Genomic DNA, 26,659 nt, shown 5'->3' with positions numbered 1-26,659 from the left:
TTTTTTTTTCCTCCCTTTCGATAATCACAACAAAAGTCTCCGTCCCGTAGGAAGTCAGAAGTTAAATACATTTGGTGGGTGGTGTCGTCGTATACTTGCGTTTGAGAGAGACTCAGACTGAGAGCTGAAAACGATCTCACTTAATCCGGCAAGCACAACCTACCACACGACCAAGACCAGAGCTTGAGCGCCCGGGACCTGGGCAGAGAGAACATGGCCAGGGCCCAGGGTGGGCAGGGCTGCAGCATTTCGCTGGAGAGGGATTCAACTAGGGAGGAGTGGCCTCTCTGCCCCATCCACATCATGGTCTGACGCCCCCACTCCCCCCGCCCCCCGCCCAGGGCATCCTGAGGAGCCAGGGTCTTACCTGTCCAGTCACAGCCAAGCACCTCCAGCCGCATCCCGATTCCCGCTGGTGACCACCTCTCGGGGTACACCCGCACGTACTGCGCAGGGACAGGGTCGAACCTTCGGATGTCAGGGGTGTCGTAGTGCATGTTCCCTTCAAACAGCTGCAGGGGAGACAGGCTGCTCAGCCCTTCTTATGGGGGACCCCTCCTCCATCATCCCGTCTTCCCTTTCCTCCCCCCTTCTCCTTCCCACCCTTCGCATCCAACAGAAGGCAGCGTCCTAGCTCCTCGTGGTCGCTGGACTTGACGGTCCCTGGGAGCTCCATTCTCAGGCCAAGGTTCGCATTCATTCGGAAGATGGTTAGAGGCCCAGACCAGGGGAAGCGGGAGCAGGTCTGAGTGTCATTGCCAGGTCCCGCCTTCTACCCTGGGACTGAACTGAGCCCTCAGGAAAGAATTCGGCTCCGAATGAGTCTCATGCTGGACTTAGCCCCAGAGAGAAGAGAAGGGAGCTCAGGCTGCCTTGCCTGTTCCGAACTTTTCAGTTTATTAGGAATCAAACGTTCTAATCTATTCCTTTTTCTAATGCTTGAAAGTCTAGATGTAGAAAGTCCCAGTTGACTGATGGTCCAAGTTCACGGAGAGGCAGAAGGGAAAGTGACCGTCCCCTTCTCTAGACGAACAACACGCCTCCTGGTCACACACTGATAGTCAGAGACTGTTCCCCAAATCTTTGCTTAGTGGAGACAATTCTATCAAAAGAAAACTCGCCTGGAGCCCCAGTACATAAAACTGAGGACAGAGGGGCCGTCCTGGTTGAAGTCGGGGGGGGGGGGGGGCGGGGGGAGCGACCCAGAGCACACCTGGGAGCCACTGGCTTAGGGGAAGGTGGGGTGGGGACATCAGGGGGCTGTGGTGATCAGCATGGGGAATGCTGCAGGATGCCTGTGTCCACAGCTCCCAAAGGGGCGCTGTCCCGGGGAGGGCGGGCTCTGCCCCTGGTGAAGATCCTCTCTTTTCTCAGCCCCGCCCCCCCGACCCCTCAGTGGTTAAGAAGAACCAGGATCCAACTTCTCCATCCACCAAAGGTTCCCGTTACCGAGCCCTGAGCCTTTCCAGCCCCTGGAATGGCGAGCTGGGAGCTGACATCAGTTATTGCAAACCTCCAGCCCAGCCCTTGCCTCAGTATCAAGAATGAGCACACTTGCTTAGTAAAGGGGCTGAATAGAGACATGGGCTACCTCTTCCTTGTTAGGGGCTCTGCTCTTTGGAGAAAAACCAGGGGAAACTTAGACATGAGGTTGGGAAGGCCTGGCTAGCCGGGAAATTGACCTGGAGAAGAGAAATGATGTCTTCCCCCTCCTGGGGCTCCTCCGGGCCTAGAAGGCGGGCCTTCACGCCCCTGACGGCAGGGGCTGTCCTCACTGCCTCTCCCAGCCACAGTACCAGGCGGGAAAGATCTAAGAGTCCAGACTCGGGAACTACAAAGGAGGGCAGCCACATTCAGGAAAACACAGTTGTTTTTGGAAGTAAATCCCCTGTTTCTATAGTTTAGCCTCCAAAAACCACATCTCCTTTGGATGTCTGGCCAATTGGAAGGAAACTTTATCTGAGAGAGCGTACAAAAGGCGTTGAACTTGACCGTAAGGCATTTGGGCTCTGGAGTCAGGCTCACGACGGGGTCTGAACCATGGAACCACCACAGGGACACTGTGGGACCCTGGACATGTCATCGAGCCTCAGTTTGTCATCTCTAAAATGGGAGTGACAAAGGGTCTACCTTCTAAACCTGGTGGAAGGATTGAAATAATAATAAGGATTAACATAAGGCAGTTAGCACAGTGCCTGGCACAAAGTAATCTCTTAATGAGTATTCCTCATACTGGATGGGAAACCAGCACCCCAGACTTAAGGTTAGAGTCCTCCAGGCACCCCTACCTTTGGCTGCTGGGTCCTGGGGTCCTGGATGTATTCCCAGTCCTTGCCGTTCAGGCTGTAAGAGACTTTGAACTTGCGCACAAACGCCCTGGCCTCCACCGCAGTGATGCTGTCTCCTCCTCGCGCCCCCTGGACGATGACGCCTTTCACCGTCTTGGGCGCTCCCAGGTCCACCTGCAGCCACTCCTCACCCGGCTGGGCCTGAGGGATCCGGGGGAACCAGCCGGAGCGGCTGCTGACCAGGCGGGCGGCGCTGGGGCTCCAGAGGTACTCGCGGGTGGAGGAGGCGGAGATCTGCGCGTCCGTGATGAGGCCCGAGAGCATGCCCAGCATGTTGGAGCAGGGGGCGTCTGTGGGGAGGGGAGGAAGATGCAGGAGGTCAGGGCTGACACCACAGTCACTGGGGACACCCCATTAGTAGGGAGCTGTAAAAAACCCCACTGGTATCAAACACTTTAAGTCAGCACTGATTTCTTTGCACTTCAAGGTAGAATAGTGCTGAGAGCCAAGACTGGGAGCCAGGCTGCCGGGGTTCGTGTTTGCTCTGCCACTAACTAGCTGCATGGCCTCGGACAAATGACTGAATTGCTCCATGCCTCAGTTTCCCCAGGTCTAAAGGAGGACTAACAGCAGTACTCACCTCTTGAGGGTTGTTGCGAAGGTTCCATTAGTTACTATACAAAAGCTCACAGCCCAGAGCCTGACATGCCGAAGCATCTAATGCTGTTCGCCAAGGACTCTCAGATCTTTGTTGGTGACACCAGCTCCTGCGGCCCCAAAGGCTCTTCCCCTCCATCATCACCAGGCTAACCTTTCCTCACCCCCTAAAGGTTCATGTCACAGCCTCAGAAAGGCTGTCCCCAAACTTTCAACCAAGTTAATGAGGTCCTTTCAGTCACTCTTGCTCGGAGGCCCTGTTCTTTTTCTCCAGACACCCATCTTCGTTTCGAATGGTCCAGCACTTGTCTTTGCTAATTACCCATCTTGCCCACTAGCCCGAAAGCTCCCTGATGTCAGAGACCCAATCTGCTTAGCTCACTTCTCTGGCCCCAGCTCCCAGCATGGGGCCTGCACACAGCAGGCCTTCGGTAAATATTTGTGGAGCACATGAGTGAGTGGAGAAGGCGGGTCCTCTGTCAGTGCGCTTTAGGTACCTGGACACTGAATTACAGACCCTCCAGGTGGTCCCGACTCTTCAAATCCACTGGTTCTCTCTTTTCAATTTTCCAGAAAATGAGTTTTCACTGAGTCCTCGCTGGGCGCCTTGTGCAATGTGAAGGGACAGAAAACTGTCCCCTAGGTGGTTAGGATGCACACGCCCCTTAGGGCAGTGGTTCTCAACCTGTGGGTCGCAACCCCTTTGGGGGTCGCAACCCCTTTCACAGGGGTCGCCTAAGACCATCGGAAAACACATATATAATTACATATTATTTTTGTGATTAATCACTATACTTTAATTATGTTCAATTTGTAACAATGAAAATACATCCTGCATATCAGATATTTACATTACGATTCATAACAGTAGCAAAATTACAGTTATAAAGTAGCAACGAAAATAATTTTATGGTTGGGGGGTCACCACAACATGAGGAACTGTATGAAAGGGTCGCGGCATTAGGAAGGTTGAGAACCACTGTGCTAATCCATCCTCCACATTGTACCCCTGGGGTCTCGGCCCACATTCCCTGGCCACCCTCTCACTTTCTCTCTTGGTCCCTCTGGCCCCTGTGCCGCTGAGCAAACTGTGACCACTCCCTGTGGACTTTCCCTCTAGTCTTTAAGGCCTGTGTGGTTTACCACCCTGAACGCACCCCATCTTGTCTGGTCTCGGAAGTTGAGCAGGGTCGGGCCTAGCTAGTACTTGGATGGGAGGCCTGTTTGCCCGTTTCCCTCAGCTCAGCCACCACTTCCTCAAGGAAGTCCTCCTCCCTGACCTCCAAGACTGGGGAAGTCCCCTACAGTGTTCTTTATCATGGTTTTATTTACCTTTATTTGTGCATTTGTTGGTTTATAACTATGTCTCCCCAACTTGTCTAGCTGTCCCCCCAGAGCTGGGTCTGTTGTGCTCATCCCTGTATCCATAATGCCTTGCATAGCTCTTGGCCCCCAGTTGAGGCAGCAGAAAGTGTTATTTGTTTTGTTTGTTTGTTTGTTTGTTTGTTGTTAATCCTTACTTGAGGATACTTTTCCATTGATTTTTAAAGAGAGTGGAAGAAAGAGGGAAAGACAGAGAGAAACATTGATGTGAAAGAAACACATCAATCGGTTGCCTCCTGTACAAGCCCTGACCAGGGCCCGGGCCGTGGAGGGGCCTGTAACCAAGGTATGTGCCCTTGACCGGAGTCGAACCCGGAACCCTTTGGTCTGCAGGCCAATGCTCTATCCACTGAGCCAAACCAGCTAGGACCAGAAAGTGTTATTTGAGAGCCGGGCTCTTTCAAACTGCCTAGTTTCAAATCCTGGCTCTGCCGCATAGTGCTGGGGGGGTTGGGAGACACCTAAATCTCCAAGTCTTGGTCTCCTCATCTGTCAAATGGAGAGACTAGGAACACCTGCCTCACAGAGCACTTCTGAAGGTTATGGAAGAAAACACACCCAAGTGCTTGGCATGGAGCCTGGCGCCTCAGCATTCAATAGATGTTAGCTAGTGGAGACAGCAGATGTTTAATAAACACCCCCTGAATGAAGAGAGGGGGGCTGCTAGGACCTGAGTCCCCGAGCCACTCCTTCCCGGAAGGTCACGTGGTGCAATCTTGGGCCGAGAGACAGCAGAGCCAGGACACAATCCGCTCCCAACCTCCCCGGGGCGCCACCTCACCTGTGACCCGGCAGCCGAAGAGCTCCAGCCGGAGGGCGATGCCCGCGTGCCAGGTCTGAGGGCGGACCCTGACGAACCTCGTGAGCAGCGGCGTGTGCAGCCTGTTCAGAACCACCTCCGTGGGGTCGCTGTTGCCCTGGAACACCTGTGACAGAGGACGCGGAACCACGTGAGTCACATCCCCACGTGCAGCGAGGCCCCGCGCGCAGCCCTTGAAGCGGGTGGGAAAGTTCTGTTGAACGTTATTCCCCTCCGGTTTACAAATAATCAGTGGGCTGTGGTTGGGGGCTTTTCGAGCAGCGCCATGAAGAACAACGTTAATGTCCCACAGAGCTCTGACTTGAAAACAACCAGGGGTCTTCGCACACACTTTGGGAGGCACAGAAAATGTTGCCCCTGGGCTGAGAGCGAGCAGAGGAAGCGCCTGGAAAAGGAAAACATGTCAGAAGCTGAGGGAGAGGGAAAAGAGTGGGATTTCCTTTAAAAATGGAGCAGAAATGTCCTCTTTTAGGGCCAACGGACCTCTTGAACTTGACTCTCCCCTTTCCTCGTGTTGCAGGCGTCTAGCACTATTTGCAGGGTGTTTGATGATGATCTGCTGTTTTCCTTAGTTCCTTAGTTACTTAGAGGCCTCCTTGTGCCATGAATGAACGGGTGGAAGGGTGGGGGGCCCCGTGCCCCTGTGTCAATCAGCATGTTCTGGGTTCTCCTGGCCTTTGTTGTGGGGTCAGGGTTGCAGACGGTCCCCTCGGAGCCCTGCCCCAGCTTCCTCTCACTGTGGTCCCCGCCCTGTAATGAAATCCATCCCTGTCCCCATCTGACCAAGGCGCCTCTGATGGGAGGAAAGGCTTTTTGGAAGAGCTTCTAACCCAACATGGTGGGAGCAAGTCCTGGCCTAGCAGATGGCCCGAATCAATAGCGGCCATATGGACCTGATGTTTTGTGGGTGTGCGCTCCATAGAAAACAAAGAAGCTGGAGCAAGTACATGTGAGTTTCTCTCGGTTTCTGGATAAGGGTGGAGGGAAAGGCCAACTAACCAATCACCACTTTTAAATCATGCCTGTCATGGCTGTGACAACCATGTGAGTGTAAATCCACTCACAGCCAACTCTGCAGCAGCGAGCAATTTCTCCTGGGTGGGGGTCGGGATAGATGCTTCAGCTCCTGATACCTGGGCCGTGCCAGGGGGTCACTGACAGGGCCCTTCGAGCCAGACACTCTGTAAAGACAATTATGCCCACGACACCACGGGCTCAGGTATTACTAGTCCCACTTTACTGATGAGGAAACTGAGGCTCGGAGAGGTCTGCCTGGACCCAAAGGCCTTGCCATGTTTTTAGGCCGCGGTCTCTTAGGTGGACTCGCATCTCCTTGAACACATGCGCAGTGTTTATGTTGGTGGCTAGGAGTTCTGGAGCCTTAAGGTCTCCAAGCGCGGATTCGATGGGGTGGAGCGGCTGTTCCCGGAGTGTTTATAACTGAGAATGCTCTGGGTAACAGCAAAGAGCAGCCAGAAGCTCAGAGCCAATGAACAGCCTGGTCCTTTCTTCCCCAGGAAGTGTACGTAGGAGCCCTGCCGTCAGGCAACCTGGACCCCGCCATATTTCCTGCTTGCTCAGGTCCAAGGTGAGAGCCACTTAATACACAGCTCCCCACTGCTGGCAAGGGTGAAGGGCTAAGAGACGTCACACCTTTTGCAACCAAATAAGAAGTGGCTTGCTTAAGACAAACAGAGGAAAGGAGAGGAAGAAAGAGGTTTCACCAGCCCAACACATTCTGTTTAAATCTCTTGTTCCGGGTGCTGAGCCCACGGACTCCTGGAAGCCTCCCTCCGTCCTGGTCCTAAGGTGGCTAGTCTCTCCCTCAACTGCCTTGCGGGTCACAGGAAGCCCAGAGGCGGGACTGCTGGACACTCACATAGCCCAGGTTCGCTCTGGCTGCTTGATGCTTCGTGACTGAGGATAAAGAGGGGGGAGAAGAGACAAAGAAGGGCCAGGGAAACCCACGGAAAGAGGGGGAGAGCCGGGCAGCTGGGAGAAGTTCAGAGAGAGGTGGAGAGGGAGGCCGAGGCTCTTAATCTCAGAGAGGGATGGCAGGAAGGAGGAAATAGGGCCCAGGAAGGTCTGGCCTCCCCAGGCTCTTTCCTTGGCCTCCTGGGTGCTGATGAAGGGCTCCGTGGCTCCGAGGAAAGGGACAGGTGAACAGACCGCATTTGGGGGAGATCCATCAGTTCTCCTAGGCTTCTGCGGGCGGCAGAGGCTGGTTGCCTTGTGTGTTGTTTGGCAAGGAGAAGCGAGGGCAGCACTCTGATTTCGGTGGGTGCTGTGGGCAGTGGGGGCCACCACTGGCCAGCTCCCTGAGGGCGGTGACAATGACTGTGTGTGGCCTCCATCAGGAGATGCTACAGAGTTGGAGGGGAGGGGCTTGATGGCCATGTGAATGCATAATTGGGGTGTGGAGTGGATTCAATCTTTAACCCAGCTGCAATCCACGGTACCCACACGGTGGTCCTGTTTAGAAACACAACATGTTGCATATGTTCTGAATATCTGACCCCGTCATTGCTCAGCTTGGGCAGATAATACCAAGGAACCTTTCTTCCCTCCACCTCAGGAATGACTGTGTCTCCGGACTGCCTTTGGGAGGCTGGCGTGTGCGTGAGTGTGGCTGCATGTGTGTGCACTCATGTGTGTGCATGTCTGGGGAGAAGGTTGGTTTTCCCATGACGTATGTGCTCACAGGCTTGGAGGGAGCACCGCCAGGTCTCTGCCCACAGTGACATCAGCCAGAGGGAGGCACGCACTTGGTTTACCTGCCCCAGGCCATCACCCTGGCCGCTCACATTGAACGTCCCTCTGCTGCTCCATTTTCTCAGCGTCTCCCTCCCCGGGACCAAATGAGGCTCTTTCCACGTGGCCTCAACTGACCCTTCACGTTTCTGAGCCCAGTCCCTTCTTAGATTTCTGTCTGCTCTTGACCTTGTGCTTATATTTGCCCCCTGCAATTTGGACCCTTTGCTGAAGGAATACCATATTATTTTATGAAACTATTCATATACTGTCCACTCTGAATGTGGCACAGTAGGGGGGAAATCCCAAAACACCCAACCACCACTGAACTGGGATTCAGGAGACAGATTCTACTGCTAATTAGCTCAAAAGTGTGGGCCCCGACGTCCTCTTCTATTAAATGAGGGGATTGTGTGAGTTGATTTGTAAGGTCCTTTCTGGCCCCCCCGATTCTTGCCCTTTCTGGCTTCCTTCACAAGAGTTTTCCTATCCAGCACTGCCTTGGGAGTGTCCACTTCGTAACAGGGCACCATAGTTACCCTGTGTTCCCTGGAGGCTCAGAGCTTTTGTGGACAAGTGCTGTGGGTTTTCATACACTTACAGGGATGCCAGAACACACGTGGTGAGCACCCCACTCACAGGGAGAGTCCACCTCGTTGATGTTTTGGTTCAATAACAGTTCGAATTATTAATAACGAAGAGTAATAAATAACCACACCTTGGTCCTTACATATTGTCTTTTGCCCAAAGCTCTCCAAGTGCCATTTATGAAAATCCATTTTTAATGACATATTAAGCACTTTCTCTTCCTCCTGACCCAATGGATTTACAAGGTCTCTATTTTTCTCCCTGCCTCTCCCTATTTATAGCTGGTAAATGCGATCATATATTATACATCTTTATGACTTTCTCAATGCTTCTGTGGTTTCCGAATCACCCGTCATCTGTTTTCTGATCAAATTCTCTGAGATGGATTCTTGGCTTCCAGTCTAGGCATTGCAAGGTAAGGAGCTGTGTGCCCCGGAAATGCTGCCAGGAAATTGGTTTTATTCCCTATTCCCTGCCGACTCACTGAATCACTATAGGCAAATCAATAAACCTTAGATACCTTGGTTTCTCCTTCTCCTGAAGGAGAAGTCGCTAACAGGCTTGCAGATAGATGCTGCTAAGTCTACCAGCCCTCCTGCCGGCTCCACTGCCTGCACTACACCCAGGGCAGATGTCAGAGTGGAAGCCGCGTCACAAGTAGCAAGCGGGTCTTTGTTAAATCGGAAGAGTTTCAGTTCTGAAAGCCATCGACTCCCAAGTGGAACCTCGAGGCCAGAAATTTTCAAACCATCACTTCGCAGTGAGATGTCCCCAAGGCTGAGGAAACTCTGTGGGTTGTCAGCAGGCGCTACACCCAGCGAGGCCTGTATCAAAGGCGATGATCAAACGATAACATCTGCTTTAAAAGCTGGATGTCACAGATGGTCCACACTTTTGTCAATTTTAAAAGAAAAATGCTGGTATGGTTGCCTTACTACCCAAAGGAAAACCAGAAATATGCTCAAGGTGACCCTCGCTTCCTGAAGAAGTGGGAATAGAAAAAACAAACAAACAAACCTATATAGGATATAGCTATAAAAGCTCTGTTGAGCATAAAGATTTCTTCAAATGTATCTCTGTAAAACCAAGTCTGAAAAACAATTCAGGGCACAAAGTGGTTTGGATAATCCATTTGGTGCCTCGCTGAATGCTGAACATAATCCAACACTTTCCAATTGATTCTTGAGACCTTTGGTTTATTTTCCGTGAGAGAGAATCTGAAACCAGCAGCACCTCGTGGATTTTCTGATTTGCACCTCTGGGGGAGGGGGCACCTGCCAATTACGCCGGCTGCTATCCAACACCCCAGTTGTATTATTATCTATACTGTGCCCCGTCCAAACCAGGAAAAGAAAATCAACATGTTTGACCATGCCTGAGAGCTCATAGGCATGGACTGTAATACTATGTAAAATAAAGGGCATAATCTATATAGAAATATCGCCCCAGAAAGCATCACTCTACTGCAGTGACTTTGGCTGAGAACAGTGAGTGTTTCGGCCTGCCTACCTCGGAGGCCTCTGGGCTGGGGGATTTCCTGCCGGGCCCCAGTCCCTTTCTTTTTCTTTTTTAAAATATATTTTTATAGATTTCAGAAAGGAAGGGAGAAGGAGAGAGAGATAGAAACATCAATGATGAGAGAGAATCATTGATTGGTGTCTCCTGCATGCTCCCTCCTGGGGATCGAGCCCACAACCCAGACATGTGCCCTTGTCTGGAATCTAACCCGGGACCCTTCAGTCTGCAGGCCGACGTGCCATCCACTGAGCCAAACTGGCTAGGGCCTCAGTCCCTGTCTTACAGCCATTAGTGTCTGCCATCAACATCCAGGTGCCCAGGACGGTGGAGATGCCCCGTCCTCCACCAAGGCCTTGGGGTGAAGGCTCATGGTGTTACCTGGCTGTTCACCTTGCTCAGCGAGCAGGCCCTGGTGGAAGATGCAGGCTCTGGGTGTGGCCACGGCCTCCCCTTCGCACAGGGCTTCGGTATTCAGTCTGCGCACGCCTGTCTCTTCATTACCTATGGTGCGACCTACAGTTTGTTTCTACTTTGCTGTAAATATCTGAACGCAGCCCGCTCCAGGGACTGCAGAGAAAGCAGGAAATTTTTCAAAGCCAGCACAGAGCTGGGGCCCTGAGGTAGAAAGTGTGCAGGAGACATTCTTCCACTTTTTTCTTTAACAAAATAAAAAATACTTCTCTCCACTAATAAATGTTTCATTGCGTCCAAACTTCTCCTTTTCAATCTACTTGGCACCGACACCGGAGGAGGAGGAGGACGAGGCAGGCGGAAAAGAGGGGAGGTGGGAATGAAGGGCAGAAACGGGGAAGCCAGGAGCAGCACCTGTTAAAAATTCGTCTCAGAAACAACCGACGCATCCTCAGCCCAGGGCCCGTCTTCCCTCTCCACCCCCTCCCCCTGCATTTCCTCTAAAACCAGCTATCGAATCCCCATGTAAAAATAAACTGTTAGCCCGGCCAACGTGGCTCAGTGGTTGAGCATTGACTTATGAACCAGGAGATCATGGTTCCATTCCCAGTTGGGGCATATGCCCAGGTTGTGGGCTCGATCCCCAGTGTGGGACGTGGAGGAGGCAGCTGATCAATGATTCTCTCACATCATTGATGTTTCTCTCTCTCTCTCTCCCCCTCGCCCTTCCTCTCTGAAATCAATAAATATATATTTTAAAAAATAAATAACTACATTGTTAATCAATGAATGCCATCCTGTTTAATTAATTTGTTGCATCAAACAGGCAAGGGGCGGTGTGTGTACGTGCGTGGAAGGAGCGGGGGCTGTTGCACTCAGGGAAAATGATGTTAAGTAATGGACATCACCCCCCCCTTTTTTTGTAAATCACGGTCCTGACATTTCTCTCTTAAAACTCTTCCTTAAAGACAATAAAATTTGGTTTAAGCTGCTCTCATTCTAGTGGATGTGGGAACCCAGCCAGACGCAGAGTCAGAAGGGACATCAGTGAAGGTAAGGATGGGGGTGGGGCGACGACGCTCCCGCACCACCAAATGCTCACTTATGACCACGATGCCCTCCTGTCTGCTCCTCCTTCACTTTAGGGCTGTTTTTGTCATCAAGCGGTTTTGCTGATGTGAAGGAGGAGACAGAGAGGCAGGAGCGTGTCACGGGGTGTGGGGCGGGGCCGCTGGGGGTGGGGGGTTCTGCCTGGGGGTGGTGGGGGGGCGGTGGGGAGAATATGTGCATCCCCATCTGTGTGTGCCTGGTGGGGCTGCTAGATTTACTGCAGGATTATGTTACCCCCATGGAGACGCTGAGCCCTGGAACATACATACTAACAGGATTAGGGTTTCAGGATTTTGAGACAGGAAAGCATCAGGAGGAGAGGAGTGGAGGGCCGCTCAGGGATTTGGGGCTGGAGGAGATGGGGTGGGGGAGAGGGAGCATCAGAGCAATGCAGGGCTGGAGGCGATGGCCAACATCTCCTGCAAAGCAGGGGAGAAACTGACCTTCTAACTGCGAAGGGCCCTCCACACAGAAAACCTCCTAAAACAGGCATTGCCACGTTTTAAAGTATTTTTATTGACTTCAGAGAGGAAGGGAGAGGGAGAGAGAGAAACATCAATGATGAGAGAGAATCACTGATCGGCTGCCTCCTGCACACCCCACACTGGGGAGCGAGCCCGAAACCTGGGCATATGCCCTGACTGGGAATCGAACACTGACCTCCTGGTTCCTAGGCTGACGCTCAACCACTGAGCATGCTAGCCGGGCATAGCCACTTTTTTTTAACTTGCAGGTGGGCAGACGAGAAAGCAAAGGGTACAGGGAGGGAGGCCCTGAGCCTCTCTGACTCCTTCATTTCTCTTCCAGGGGAATCTCAGCAAACGGGAGAAGGAAAACGGCGAGAGCAAAGAACCCCACAACCCACCAGATGAGGGGTTGGCTCTGATGCTCATTAGAAACCCCAGGGTCAGGGCCCCCAAGCAAAATCATGACGCTGTCCACACCCCTTGCTTAGGTGCTCTGTCCCTCTGGCCCTATGCACAGCGGTGGCCTGGGAAATGTGGGGAATTTAGCATCAGGGCTAAAAGCGCCAGGGTGGCTGGTCTCAGCTCCCGGAGACAATTCCGCACCCGTGGGAGCTGGGTGAAGCCAGCCATGGGAGCCCGAGAGAGAAAAGGTTCCAAGCTTATGTATAATGAAATTTTCCCTTGAGCTTCCTAAGTGGAGAGGCTAAAGGTCTGAGCTCATCCCAGGGCGAACGGATAAGGGACAAACTTAATTACCCAGCGCCCTGGATTCTTCTCTGTTGTCATTGGGGGGGGGGGGGGCAGAGACACGGGGGGACTTGAATTTGGAAAGGGCACCAGCCCTCTTCTGAATACGCATAGCCCTGGTGAGACGATGCAATCAGAGCCCCGACTCTGAAGGCTGATGCCATGGCTGGCTGACGGTTTGAGTCACTGCCCTAATCTTATACACAACAAACACAATTACAACACTGGAAGGATAAGGGGAAGCCAGTCACCCACCAGGAGGTTTAGCAAAAAGGTGTTTTTGGAGAATTCAAAGTTATTAATTGGAGGAATTGATTGCACCCTAAGAGGAGAGTGAGGCTAAGCGGGTTACCATCTCAGGCCCCATCGGATGCAAAGAGAGGTCTGGATGGCTTATCAGGCCCCGCCCAGACCTCGGATTTTAAAAGAGGCAGATAAATATCCCATGGGGCCTTGTTACTTTTTAAATGGATAACTTGCCTCTGCTCACGAAGAGCTTTGTGGGTCTAATACATTAATTATGTCGGCAGAGAGCCTTCCATCTGCAGATCCCAAGGTGCTGGGCCAGCAGTAGCCGGGGCACCATTCCATCTGGGCGGATGGAAACACTGAGGCACAGAGCTGCTCAGGGAGATCTGCAAGGTCACCCGGCACATCAAGGTCCCCCCGTGCATCATCTCAGAATAGACGCCATGTGGTGCCACCTGTGAGCCGACCGATCTGGGGAGTCTGGTTTCCCAACACCACTCTCTCTCCTCCCCAGTCTCTGATCGTTTCGCAGAGGTTTTCAAATTCCCCAATGGCTTTCCAAGTGATTTGGTTTAATTTAGAAAACAAATCTAGGACAGAGGATTTTTGAAGTGGGGGTGTTTGTTTGTTTTCGAGGGATGTGGCCAAATCAAACGCAAAGCAACTTCTTTCTACTCCACATCCTCAGGATTCTAGGATGGGGCCCAAACCCTGCAGCGCCGAGCCTGGCACTCCGAGCCACGCAGTCCAGACGCGACTGCCTTCAGATCTCCCTACCAGGCTCTCCAGGAAAAGGCACCCTTCCTGACCTCTAGACGAAGTTCCCTCTGCATGCAAGGCGGTGAGCAAGGCGTGGGCCAGACTGTGAGAACACCTGCCGGGGATCAGAGCCCGGTGACCAGGTGCCTTCGGCAGGGACCGCCCGGTTCCCCACGTTTCAGGGGCAAATGACTTGTCTCAGCGTTTCAAGTCCACAGTCTTTGAAACCCTGTTAAGTTCCGAAGCGAGTAAGTCGGTGTCTGAGGGTTCTCCGAGCCCCTTGGAGGTCATCATTACATTAATATGTCAAGCGTAGGGCGGGCGTTTCTCCCACTCACCAGGGGGCCATTCTAAACACTCTCGGACCCAAACCTTTCCTCATCCCAGTCTCACCCTCCCGTCCTCAGTGTGGTCATCAGGATCTATTTAACGCCCTTGGCTTTCTCTTTTAGCTAGAACTTCTTCGAAATACATCAGAATAGCCCAGCAGCACTGTGACCAAGAGGAAGGTACCCAGAGCTGTGCCAACAGGGGAGTTGCCCACATTTACCGAATAAGGGAGGCCTGCAGGCCGGGGCTTTTGCTTAGACATATACGGGCAACGGCCTCTGTCCCCCTGTCCTGACACCGGTCCTGGCCTCATTCCCTCCAGTGCAGACTCACGGAACTGGCATCTCCAAGGTGAGCAGGAGCTCGGCCAAGGCCTCCTGCCTTCCAGCGCCTCCCTCTCTCTCCACGCCTCTCCCTGGCTGTATGTGTGCACCACTGCGCCTATAATTATAGACACACCCGCGAACCGTCCACTGTTGTATTTACAACACTCTGCCTATGTTTGGGGTGTTATTAATACAGCTGGGGAAACCAAAAGCAGCCGTTTTCTGCTTGTGGTTTCTGAGGAAATCTATGGGAAGCAATTTGTGTAATCTAAGGGAGCACATGGGCTGGGTATGGGCTCCAGCAGGCGGCCGAGCTCCGAGCCTTGTGGTTACGCCATAAATGTGCATAAGGAGGACCCGCCCTGTAGGAAAATCATAGGTTCCATGTTTATGGCATGTGGGACGGAGAAGGACTGGGGAATGTGCTGTGCATATGGCCTGCATAACCGTGCCACGTATTGAAGGGGGATGCTCGCCCTACCCACGGCTACAGCGTCATGCCTTTCTCTCAGGCAACCTCACCACTACCTGTTGGATGGAAAGCGACTAAGAAGAGGCTGCTCTGGGCTGGGGGAGGCTGGAAAAGAGTCCTTGAGTTTTCCTCACTTCCTTCCCCCACAGGCCCAGTCCTCGCCTTAGCCCAGCCTGGGTCTAATTTTTAAACAGTGTTTTGCAAGGAAATAGCACGGCCATCCCCCATCACCTCGAGGCTCATTAATCTTGTTTTTCTCCAGTTTCCCCAATTCCCTGGTCTTTGGTCCATTGTATTGGTGTGCAGGGGATAAAATCAGGTTCCCACATTTCTGCCCCAAACACCACCCCGCCTCCCCCTTCACACCCGGTGCACTGTTCTGCATCTGCGAACCCTCCCCCTGCCCACAGAGCAGAGCCGGCTGCCGCCTCCATCTCGGCGACGCTTTGCTCACAGGTCCTGCTGTCTGAATTTGGCTTTCTAGCTACTACTTAGCACAGTGAGCTTGGCACGGCGCCCACCATCCAGCAGCTACAAAGAAAGGCTCAGCGGTAGCGCCCGGCATAGACGAAGCCGCTCCCTCCACTGCCCCCAAGTCCCCTCCTCACCCCGCCTCCCCTTCGTGGCATCAAATCAGACTGCAGCAGACTTGACAAATCTATTTGGCATGGTCCCCTCAGCGATTTCACCCCGCACAGCCCAGAGAGCCGTGAGGCTCCTGAACGGGATGGAATCTGCACGTTAAATACCGCCGTCTGGGAGGTAGATCTGCTAATGAAGGAGCAGGGAGATCACCCGTGGAGGGGAGGGCCCAGCAGGTCTCCCCGGTCGCCTGCCACACCGCAGGGGCGAGGGGGTGTGAGGGAGGGGGCAATCTCCAATTGGCAGGCTTTGCATCCTCCCGCCTCCTTGTAGGTACCAAGAGGATGAATTTCTAAGGGGGACAGACATGCTATTCCTCTGCCCCAGTGCCTTTATGTGGGCAGGACTGACTTACTAAAAACCAGACAATAACAAAACAAAAACAAATCATCCCTTGGCTACTGGGGGGAAATTTTAGCCAAGGGTGGGAAGAGGAGGAGGGAGAGGAAGAGGAGGTGGAGGAGGAGGAGGAGGAGGAGGAGGAGGAGAGACAGAGAGAGGGGGGGATCCAATATGAAAAAGTTGAGGAGAATGATTCTAAAGGCGCCCAGAAAGCAAAATTCAATTCGCAGGAACTTCTCCCCTGCAGCACGAATACCAGGGATAAAGCCAGGGAGGACAGCATTCTATCAAAATGTGCAGCGCTAAGGTATTTCCAAAAGCAGAGTCCCTACAAATGGTGTTTTAAATAGCATCCGGTCCATCTGCATGCTCTTAAAATCAGCTTATGCTACAGGATCCCTCTGGCCCTCGCTGCTTAGTCACTGAGCCTGGACAGGGCGGCGGTCAGGTGAGCCTCCTCGTCCTCCCCCCCCCCCCCTCTTCCCAAGACACGCCGCTACCCAGCTGCCGGCCCTCGTCTACCTGGCGAAGCCCTGGGTTCTACCAGTTTCTTACTGAAAAGGGTGGGTGGAGAAAGAAGGCATGAAAATGAGTGGGGTGGGGGGGGGGAGACTCAGTGCACAGCACTCCCAGCCCCCAGTGCCCACCCAGGCTTGCCATTTCCAAGTGATATTTGACAGCTCTTTCCGCAACAGATGAAGTCAGTGAGAAACCAGACCTGGCCCCACGTGTCAGGGCGAGGGCGTCTTTCGCGCCCCCTTTATCTGTGAAGTGGGGAATTCCTGTGTCTGTGTGCATTGATGCCTAGTAATATTGAGAAGCCATGGTTTTCAGATGAATGGTGCCATGTTACTATGGCAATTTTGATGTAAAAAAAAAATCCACTCTTTTAAAATCTCACATTTCCCGAGTAAAACGATGCCACCAACATTATAGCTCAGGGTTTTCTGGGCCCAAGGTTTCCAGCTGCACAGCAAGAGCCAGCTGCCTGGGGTCAGTGACGAGCGGAGGGGGCTGCTGGGAAAGGCCTTTGGCTTCTCTAGGTCTGTGTCCCATTCGACCCTTCACAACCTGAAGGACCAGGGCTCTGGTGGAACAATAGCCCTAGAGATGGGACCCCTTTCCCTCTGTCCCCAGTTCCCTCCAGAGGAGGGTAAGCATGCTCCTTCTGGGCCTCGGGCCAGTCAGTGATACCAGAGCTCCCCCACCCAGGTGAGCCCACCAGCCAGTAAGGCCCCAGGCCCGGAGCGCACAGCCACATTGCCAGCGCCAGAATGCCACGTGTCTTCAGAACTCTGAGCGCCAGACATCCGTCCATATGTCCAACAAAAGCCCCACATCACCCGCCCGGCCACACCTCTGTGAGCCCTCGATGCTGAAGGCCCAGCTGAGAGAGAGAGAGAGAGAGAGAGAGAGAGAGAGAGAGAGAGATATCACTGCTCTGTGCCAAGCAGGGCTGCCTGTTCAGATGCCATCCCGACTATTTGTTGTCCCCTTTCTTCTTTGGGACATTGTGATTCCCTCTCAGGATCTGTGCCCTTTCATTGCCAGACCTCGGTAACTCCTGAACTGCCGGTTCCTGTGGTTTTGTGATTGTTAACCCAGCGTGTGGAAGGGACTCCGGCCATAAATGCTCAATGAATCCTGTGTGGGGAGACTAGGACTGGGAACAGATTTTCTCCTTCATTTGCAGTCAGAGAGCACTCTGCAAGCGCTCTCTCTCTCTCTCTCTCTCTCTCTCTCTCTCTCTCTGCTCTGCAGGATGCAACAGCAGCCAGGTTGTTGGAGAAATGGTATTTTCCAATCACTTTAGCATAAGGAAGAGTATTTTCCGGGCCAGCATCTCCCATGTCTCCATCAGTTATTTGAGCCGCACTGAACAAGACTCCTTCCCCGCGTGGAGCTGTCCGGAAGCTCCTCTCTCCCCGCCTGTCCTGCTCCGTCCCAGCATGCCCGTGAGGTGGGGAAACGGGTTTACCTTGTGGTTTTTGCCATGCCGGTACACCATCCAGTCTTCACCATTAGTACTGACTTCCAGCTTGTAGGATTTGACATAATAGCCATTCTGGGTCTCCCTGGAAATCGCCCCCTGCGTTGCAATGGCCGTGAGCATGGTGAGAAAGCGCAGGTCCACCTGAGGAAGAGAGGCGGGGGCGTAAGGGGGGCAGCGTCTTGCTTTTTCTTCGAAGGACACAATGGTCATACGCAGCTCACAACCTGTGTCTGTGATCACTCAGACGTATCAGTGATTAAGGGCCAATTGGCAATTGCACTAGACCAGTGATGGTGAACCTATGACACGCGTGTCAGAGGTGACACGCGAACTCATTTTTTTGGTTGATTTCTCTTTGTTGAATGGCATTTAAATATATAAAATAAATATCAAAAATATAAGTCTTTGTTTTACTATGGTTGCAAATATCAAAAAATTTCTATATGTGACACGGCAACAGAGTTAAGTTAGGGTTTTTCAAAATGCTGACACGCCGAGCTCAAAAGGTTCGCCATCACTGCACTAGACAGTGAAACTCAACTTATTTGACACTAAATAGGACACCTTTGAAATCGTAACGATTATCTCTCTCTTTTTGCAAATCTGAATGGACAGTATTAAGTTTAATCTTAAGGGAATCCTTGAATGTCTAGAAGCATGACCCCTTCTTACTAAACAGCAGCCTGCCTTGGATAGCCAAAGCAGATTCTGCTTTAAAGGAACAATGGCTAAATCCAATCCAATCCACTCCAATCCAGTGCAATTCAATCCAATTCACTTACGATGCCCGAGTTGCAAAATCTCAGCTCAGGTCTGTCTCCCCTCCCCTCAGTCCCTCACTCCATTGTGTATTTAGTTGCTCAGGTCAGTAAGGGGTCAAAGGGCATGCAGAGTCTGCCCAAGCAATTAGGCTTATGCACCAAGACCTGACCTTTGCTCCATGAGGAGGATGGCCAACATTTTGAGGCACCTCCCCGCCTACAACACCAAACCCATTTGGAAATCGCTGGATGTCATTCTTTTGCTGGCCACAGTGTTTCTTTTCGTTTTGTTTGTTTGTTAATCCCCACCCGAGGATATTTTTTCATTGATTTTTTAGAGAGGATGGAAGGGACGGGGAGAGACAGAGAGAGAAACATCGCTGTAAGAGAGATGCATTGATTGGTTGCCTCCCTCACATGTCCCAACCAGGGCTGGGGACTGAGCCTGCAACCGAGGTAGGTGCCCTTGACCATAATTGAACCTTCAGTCCATAGGCCGATGCTGTACCCACTGAGCCAAACCAGCTAGGGCCACAGCGTTTCTTAATGGTAATCTCCAAGTGATCAAAATTTAGCCAGCACACACTGACAAAATTTGACCCAGCAAGCCTTTACTGGCTACTTCACATGCGCTCAGCACTAGTAAGCATTCAACAGAAGCAGCCAGTGCGGTATCAGTGCATGATAAACAGGTGGTTGGCAGTAAGAGAAAGTATGTGATTAAGGACCAGAACTCAAGGTATGATCAATGGGATGCCCATTATAAGGGAGAACTTTCTGGAAGCTTTGCAGGATGAGGAAGGTTTCTGGAGGGCAGACAGTGACAAATGGCCTTCGGGCTGTGCTATGAGTGCCTCCCTGAAAGTTTCTCAGTGGTCTTTCTCCCTTCCCCATTGTGTGCTCTGCCATGTCCTTCTCAGAGCAGAGGTCACCGCGTGGCATCCGAGCGAAGACAGGCTTGTCAGTGGGTCACACGGCTGCCTGCTGTGAGTCACGAGGCCTTGCTCAAGCAGGGAACTAGCAGCTTGCTCTTCCCTGGGGATGAGAACTGGACACGTCTGTCATGCAAGGGAGGATTACTTAACGTGACGGCAAGTCTTATTCGGAAGGGAAGCAAACAGTAGTCTGAGAAGATGCTGCAGAGCAGCCGGGCAACCCGAGTGCCATTCCCGGTGCTGACATTCCCCAGGTGCTCTTCTGAGAGCTATGTGCAAACCCTGCCTGGCAGGGCTCCTCCGAACAGCAAGGACCATGGGAAGCTGCCCTGCTCAGCTAGCGACTCACAAGCGTGACCTTAGAAAGACGCCCACCACGCCCTCCCCCCATCACATTTCTGATGCCTCCCTGTGCCAAGGATGAGGAAGACCTGGAACTGCTCATAGATGGTTCCTTGGATGTCTATAGCGACAGGGCAAGCAGCATCTCGGCCAAACAGCGTCCCCAAGGGTGGGTAAGCTTCACAGGAGCAGGTCAGTGTCCATGTTACTCGTCATTTAGCCCAGCACTCAGCACGATGCCTGCACAGCCTATTCATGCCGGCACGTGTGTCTGTTCGGATGGATGGATGAGTGAATGGTGTTCTCACGGATGCTGTGTTTATTTCCTTTGTGCCCTTTGTCCACTCTAGATGAGGAGCCACCCCCCTTGCCCACCAATACACACACACCCTGCACACCCTCTGATAGCTGAGCAAGTACCTGGAGATACTCCTTGTTGGAATCCAAGTTGGGCGTCCAGCCGTTGTCATCACCATGGAGCCGGCTTTGCTGAGGTCTCCACCTCCCGTCAGAGTAGGTAGAGGAGGCACTGATCTGCTCGTTAGCAATCCTGCCGGACTCCATTCCCAGGGGAACATTGCACTGAAAGTCTGGGGAGCGGAGATGGTCAAGCACAGAGTTAGGTATCTCAATCTCATACCCTTGGGACTCACAAAACACACCTCCCTTCCTGGGACAAGTCCTTGCAGGCACTCTCTCATCTTGAAGACCTAATTATACACTCCCGTGTTAAAAACAAAACAAAAAAACTACACCAAGTCCTAGAGCTTGACAACCCCTCTGGGTCTGAAAGAAACTAAATTGGACCTAAAAGAAATCAGGCTGTGGATAAATAAGAATCATCACACAAATTAAAAATACAATCCAAAGCACAAGAACTGTTAGTGCTGCAGGCTACAGATGCTCACAGATGCCAGATGCACCATGATTGAAATACAGGTACATGTGTGATAGACTGTGGCAATTTGGGTGGGCTGATACATCGTGGGAAGCCTGCCTCATTAATAAACACCCAGAAGGCATCTTTTGCTTCGTTTCTTTCACTCCAGTGTCTCATGAGTTCTAGCACAGAAGACAGACATTACAAAGCAACAGGTACCTGTCTTCAGGAGACCTCTCTGTAAGCATGTGCATGTCACTCTACCTTTCCCCGAACCACCTGTCTGGGCAGATGGACCCCGAAGTCCCTTACTCTGACCTTGTGCCATCAGTTCAATTGCTGCCCTTCCCATGGATACTGCAGACACTGGTCAATATTTGTGTGTACATGTGTCTGATAAGGACCAGCAAGCTTTTCAGGTTTCAGACCTGTTTAGTTTTATGACGGCTCTGGCCATTTGCAGAATTTGGTGCAAACTGCAATATTACTTGCTTGTCACTCAATATTCATGAGCCCTTTGAAGAAAAAAAAATCCCAGAATAAAACCCATCGACTTTGCAGCAGGCCAGGCTGCCGTGCCTATGGTAAGCATGGGGTATGTGTCTACAACCATGGCGGGCTTCCCCTGCTCTAACCATCCTTCAGTGCTCCTTCAGTCCTCAGGTTATCATCTGGGTTTCTAAGGGGAAATGGGAGCGCAGCTGAAGCGCATCTCAGGAGGAGCGGATATGAAGATGGAGCGCAGGGCAGGAGACTGATGGCCCAGATAGCAAGTCCACAGCACTGGGCTCAGAGCTGCATGTTGTGCTGTGCACAGTGCGTGTACTGGAAGTGTGAAGGGAAGTGTGGGATAAGCTCTACCCGGGGCCGGAGAAGTCAAAATATAGAGAGAGATTTAAAATTGCTGCTTCTGACAATGGTCACCGAGGCTTGGAGAGGAAGGAAAAGGGTCCCAGACTCAATGTTAGCACAGGGGGAATTTTATATAGATATCCTAACTAACCTCCCTTTTATTTATAGATGAGAAAGCTTGAGATGCTCCCGTAACTTTCCCTGGGAATAACTGATTCTTGGTACACATACTATTTGTTTCCTTTAAAGAAACGAGCACCCGGATGGACATGTATTCTGTTTTCATTCATCTTTGCCTAACAAGAGGACACAGCTCCCATTCTCTGAATTCAGATGCCAATGCAAGTTCTGCAGAATGCCCGCCAGGCCCCTGGTCTTGGAGAGGTCAGCACGCCCTCCCTCCTCTGAGGAAGGGACAGGACAGAGGTTCCCAACCAGCCAACTCACTCTCTAGCGGTTCTTGGTGGACCAGGTAGTAGCGGGCAGAGAAGCCATCCTTGGCCACCGCCATGTCCGTGTGAAAGGTCAGAGAGAGGATCCCTGTCGACGAACGTAGTTCAGAGGGTGTCTTGGTCCCGCAGTACTTGCCGATCAGGGGACCCACTGGATATGCAGAACAAAGAGAGGGCAACAGATATGGAAATGTCAAACTCCATTTTCAGTACGTCCTCCTTCCCCACAAGCGCAAGCCTTTCAATGGGGCCTCACTTTGTATGCCTTGGTGTAAAAGAACAACCGAAGATACGTTTTAAGAACGATGTCTAATATTTTGCCTGCACTGTAAAGGGTCCCTTCACTGACCCGCCCCATTCTGTTCTCACAGCCCTGGGAGATGGGCAGGAAAGGTACCATTATAACGCCTGCTCTACAGAAGAAAGGATCGAGGCTCCCAGAGGTCATGTGACTTTTCGTTGTTCAGACAGGAAGGAAATAACAGAGCTTCAACCCAAGTTTTATGACTAAATCTTGTATTTTTCTCAGGAAATGAAACTGCTTAGCTGACGAGTCTCCGTTATGGGGCAGAACACTTAGAATGACCACCAAAGCGAAAGGCTGGTTTCCTCGCTGATATAGACTATTCCCAAGCCTTATGCTGGTCTCCTGCTGAGAAGAACAGGTTCCTGGTTCCTCTTGGCCTGGGTGATGTGCCCTTTTGACATCTATGACTAAATTAATAATAATGGAATTATAGTAATAATAATGATGACAACAGCAGCTTATTTATACAGATATGACAGCTAGGTTAGCCGCTTGTGCAAGGTTGCAGAGCCACTATTAAGCAGAGCGGGATTTACACCTCATCAATCCGGCTTGAGAGTCCTATCTGGGCACAGAGGGTAGCCACTGAGTCATTTTCTATGGAATCCTGACAACATGAAGGAGAAAAGAGCATCGCCGATAGCTTTTCTCATCCTCACCCAAGTGTCTCCTCCGTCTCCTCCTAGCCTTCTCCAAACCAGTGTCTCCAAGAAAGGATTGCCCCTCTGCAATCTCTGAAACCATCCTTGGTGTAGGATAGGACAAGAAAGTCACGGCGGGTCAGATACAAACCCGAAGGAGGTTTGAAGTCTCGCTCTCTATTTTTGTTGTTCCTAAAGCAATTAGCAGGCCCAGGAGAGGCTCCTGAGCAGTGCCTGGGGACAGCGACAGCACTCACCATGCGGGATGCCGTCCCAGATGTCCAGCCAGTCGTACTTGCAGTCTCCCTCTCCCACCTGCAAGGGGTCGTGCTCCAGGTCAAAGGTCAGAAATTGCAGGACGATCTCCATCTTGGGTTTGGCCAGGATGGTGAAGGTGCAGTCCAGGTTGTGTGGGTACTTCTCGGGGAACCCGGGGGACTCGATGGTCCCGTTGGGGCTTGTGAAGTTTTTCGAACAATCTTCGGAGCCTGTATGTCAAAGGGAACCGTAGCATTAAGAAAGGAGGAGACAACGCCTGTCTGGGCTGCCTCTGTTGCATGAGTTATTTAAACGCCTGGGCCTAAATCCCTACTCATGGGGTGTTTGTTTCCACTGGAGTGGCCCTTGAAGCAACATACTCTTCCCATTCACGTGTCAAGCCTGTGAGCGGGACCCTCTTTAAGAGAGAAATTAAGGAGGCGAAATGGTTTGCTCTACATGTAAGAGTAAGAATAGTAATTGAGGAATTGGGGGGGGGGAGTGTGTGTGTGTGGAGAGAGAGAGAGAGAGAGAGAGAGATTGATTCTCTTGAAAAGAGGAACAGAGACTTCTTTCTCAATTACTCAGCTGCTTGCTCCAGAAATGTAAGTTATTTCAATCCTTAAGGAAGGCTTGCTGATTGCCAGCAGGGCAAACAATGTTACCCCTTATTTATTGCTGACCTCAACACAGCCCCTATTGTACCAGCGCCAACCGAGTGCCCCCTTCTCCCTCCAAGATCCAAGGTGCCCCAGGGGAGGGGCAAAGGGGAGCTCGGGTCTCATTCATGTCATGACTATATTAAAACGAGCTGCTCTGTAGTGGCCAGACAATGAACAATCGACGTTTGTAGCCGGTGGATCACAGCGGGGCGCTGGGGCTGTGAAAGGCCGCTCGGCAGCAAGTCTCGAAAAATGCGGCCCTGTGCTGCCACTGGGGAGGCTCCTGGCCCCTTTCTGTGGGGTGGCCTTGCTGTGTGTCTGCTTTCTCGGGACTCAGGGAGGCGTCCTTATTACATGTGGCACACACTTCACCCTGGGGCGGGCTTGGCGGGTGGTGGGAGCTGTGACAGGATTACAGCCACCCTACCCCTAAAGCCTCTAGGTGGAGTCACATTCACAGAGCCCTCGAGCACTGTGACCCAGCCTCCCACTGCCAGGGGAGGCCCAGAGACGGCCCAGGACATGCAGCTCAGCCCGCTGGACGTGACATGCACAGGGCGCGCTCTGAGACAAGTTAATGCCGCGTGGGTACTGCCGGACAAGTAGAATGGATTTCACGACGTTGTGATTTTTAAATTAAAAAAAAAGAAGAAGCAGGATTTATGAGGAGGATAAATAGGCCCTCTAAGCATGAAGAAAAAACACACCCAAATCCTCAATAAAGCAGGTGTTTACTGGCAGGAAGTGTCCCCTGGGAGCCCACAGAAATGCAACTATGCGATGTCAATATGCGGATCTCGGCCCGGGGCGATGTCTTTATCCGCAGCTCCTGCAGAGGCCCCTCCGTGAGTCTCTTTATTGATGATGACTGTCTGGAAAGCAGCAAAGTCTGACTTGGAAAAGGTATCATGCAGATGAGCGGGGGTGGTGGCATCAGGCAGAAAATTCCAACATCCCCACCTACCCAGCACTGAGCTTTGGCAGCTGGGCCTGGACACCTGGGGCGAGAGCCAGCCTCTTCAGGATTTGTTGGGGGGGGGGTGGGTGCTCTCTGTGGGCCACATCTTAGCAGCTCTTCATCCCATCATTCTGGGGCAGGGCAGCCCAATGGGCAGCCAGGGCCAGCGGGAGGAGCTGGATGGCACCCCAGTTTCCTAGCAAGTCCCTGGCTTTGGTTACCATCTAGCCCTCAGCTCCCAGGCCTCCTCAATGGCCAGATAAGGCAGTTTGGCGAGGCCAAGCCAGCTGGCAGGACTTGGGGCCGAAGGGACCTTTGAGAAGGTTAGTGTTGTGCGGCCTGCTTCATGCGGGCCACTCAGCCAGAGGAAAAGAGCTTTTCTTCACAGCACACATCCAGAGCTGGGAGGGGCATCGACCTTCCTTCCAGAGGTGGCTCTATCATCTCTCCCTTCCAAGGCGAAGGGAGTCCCCACCCCCGGGAGTGGGGAATTCATAGTGGAATCTTTCTTTGGTTCCTCCCAACAGTGGGGGAGGCTTCCACAACGGACACCCAGTAAGCCTGAGGGAGGCCGGGAGAATGTGAGCTTCTAAAGCCCCCACGGTCTCCAGGTTCTGAGGCCAGCATTTGACGGCACAGAATTTTTCAATCTGACGTTCTTTAAAAAAAAAAGAAAAAAGTGTGTATCTATCTCTGACATGTGGCTGTACAGGGGTATATCCCCTGCCTTATTTGGAATGAGGTGGGCAAACAGTTTTATCCTTTTTATGCAGGAAAATCAAACTTATCCATTATCATCGTGACTTTGTCCGTTAGAGTGCCATCTCGTTATGTAAACCGCGGTCACAGTGTTGGAGAGCGGGCGGCTGAGAATCAAATGTGGAGAAGAGACCTCAGAACAGGGTGACGATCCCTGACACAAAAGCTGAGCCTTGCAGATAACTCCCTAACCCAAGAGCCCTTTTCTGTGATGTGTTACAGGGTTAGAGGTAACAGAAAAATATCTCCGTCCACAGATACTCAAGTTCCCTCGGTGCTGAGACTGTCCCCAGGAGCCGGGGGATTTCAGCTGCAGTGCATGATTTCAGACCAAAGGACTCCGCTAGGAAAAATGCGCACTCCATGGTTTCCCACTGTAAATTTTACAGTCACCCGGCAAGTGGAAGAAGAATCTGTGCGCACAAAGCTATTTACAACATGTGGGATTTATCCGAAGCTAAGCTTGGCCTGACGGCAGAAGGTGAATCTAGTTCCTCAGTTCGGGGAGTGGGGGGAGGGGGCACCCCAGGTTTTCTCTGTCTGTGAGTGACCCCAGAGATTTCAGTTCCCAAAACATCCCCCAGCACCAGGAAAGAAAACTTGATCTTGAACGTTGGTCCGAGGAGCACCAGAAAAACAAACAAAAAACCCCACATTTTCCAGTGGTTTAAGCCTCCAATGCTGTATTTGAAGTTATTTTAAAATTCCTTTCTCTGGATTTGGGGGCTGGAGAGCCTTAGAGTTTACGAGTTGTTTTGGTTTGCCCCTTTACATGGGGAGAGTCTGGTAATGTACAGACTCCTTTATAAGCCACTTCGTTCAGGGCAGACATGCGCCTCCCACTCCAGCCACATGGCCCCTGCCTGTACCCAAGTGGTGGGTGTGTGTCTGTCAGTCTCCTTTTGCAGCCGTCTCGCCAGGGCGATGTGCTGGCGAAGGCTTCCAGAGCCCTCTGTGTGGGTATGTGTGTCTGTGTTTACGGTTCCCGCTTCTTTCTCT

General features: G+C 52.0%; 1 protein-coding gene across 6 annotated transcripts in view; it reads right to left on the bottom strand.

The window, feature by feature from the left end:
- Positions 1 to 26,659, bottom strand: part of NRP2 (neuropilin 2) — a 120,176-nt gene that overhangs the window by 51,944 nt on the left and 41,573 nt on the right. For all 6 annotated transcript variants that reach the window (XM_006082426.3, XM_006082430.3, XM_006082431.3 and 3 more), the window contains exons 4-10: positions 23,281 to 23,511; positions 22,071 to 22,226; positions 20,312 to 20,481; positions 17,839 to 17,994; positions 5,110 to 5,254; positions 2,289 to 2,638; positions 368 to 512 (exon numbers count right to left, since the gene is read on the bottom strand). In XM_006082426.3, the coding sequence (XP_006082488.1) occupies positions 368 to 512; positions 2,289 to 2,638; positions 5,110 to 5,254; positions 17,839 to 17,994; positions 20,312 to 20,481; positions 22,071 to 22,226; positions 23,281 to 23,511 (1,353 nt within the window). The remainder of the gene's footprint in view (positions 1 to 367; positions 513 to 2,288; positions 2,639 to 5,109; positions 5,255 to 17,838; positions 17,995 to 20,311; positions 20,482 to 22,070; positions 22,227 to 23,280; positions 23,512 to 26,659) is intronic.

The sequence above is a fragment of the Myotis lucifugus genome, unplaced genomic scaffold (genome assembly GCF_000147115.1).
Source record: "Myotis lucifugus unplaced genomic scaffold, Myoluc2.0 scaffold_3, whole genome shotgun sequence".
In the NCBI taxonomy this organism is placed as follows: Eukaryota; Metazoa; Chordata; class Mammalia; order Chiroptera; family Vespertilionidae; genus Myotis; species Myotis lucifugus.
Note: the sequence above shows the minus strand (reverse complement) of the source record. Positions and strands in the feature narration are given on the sequence as shown.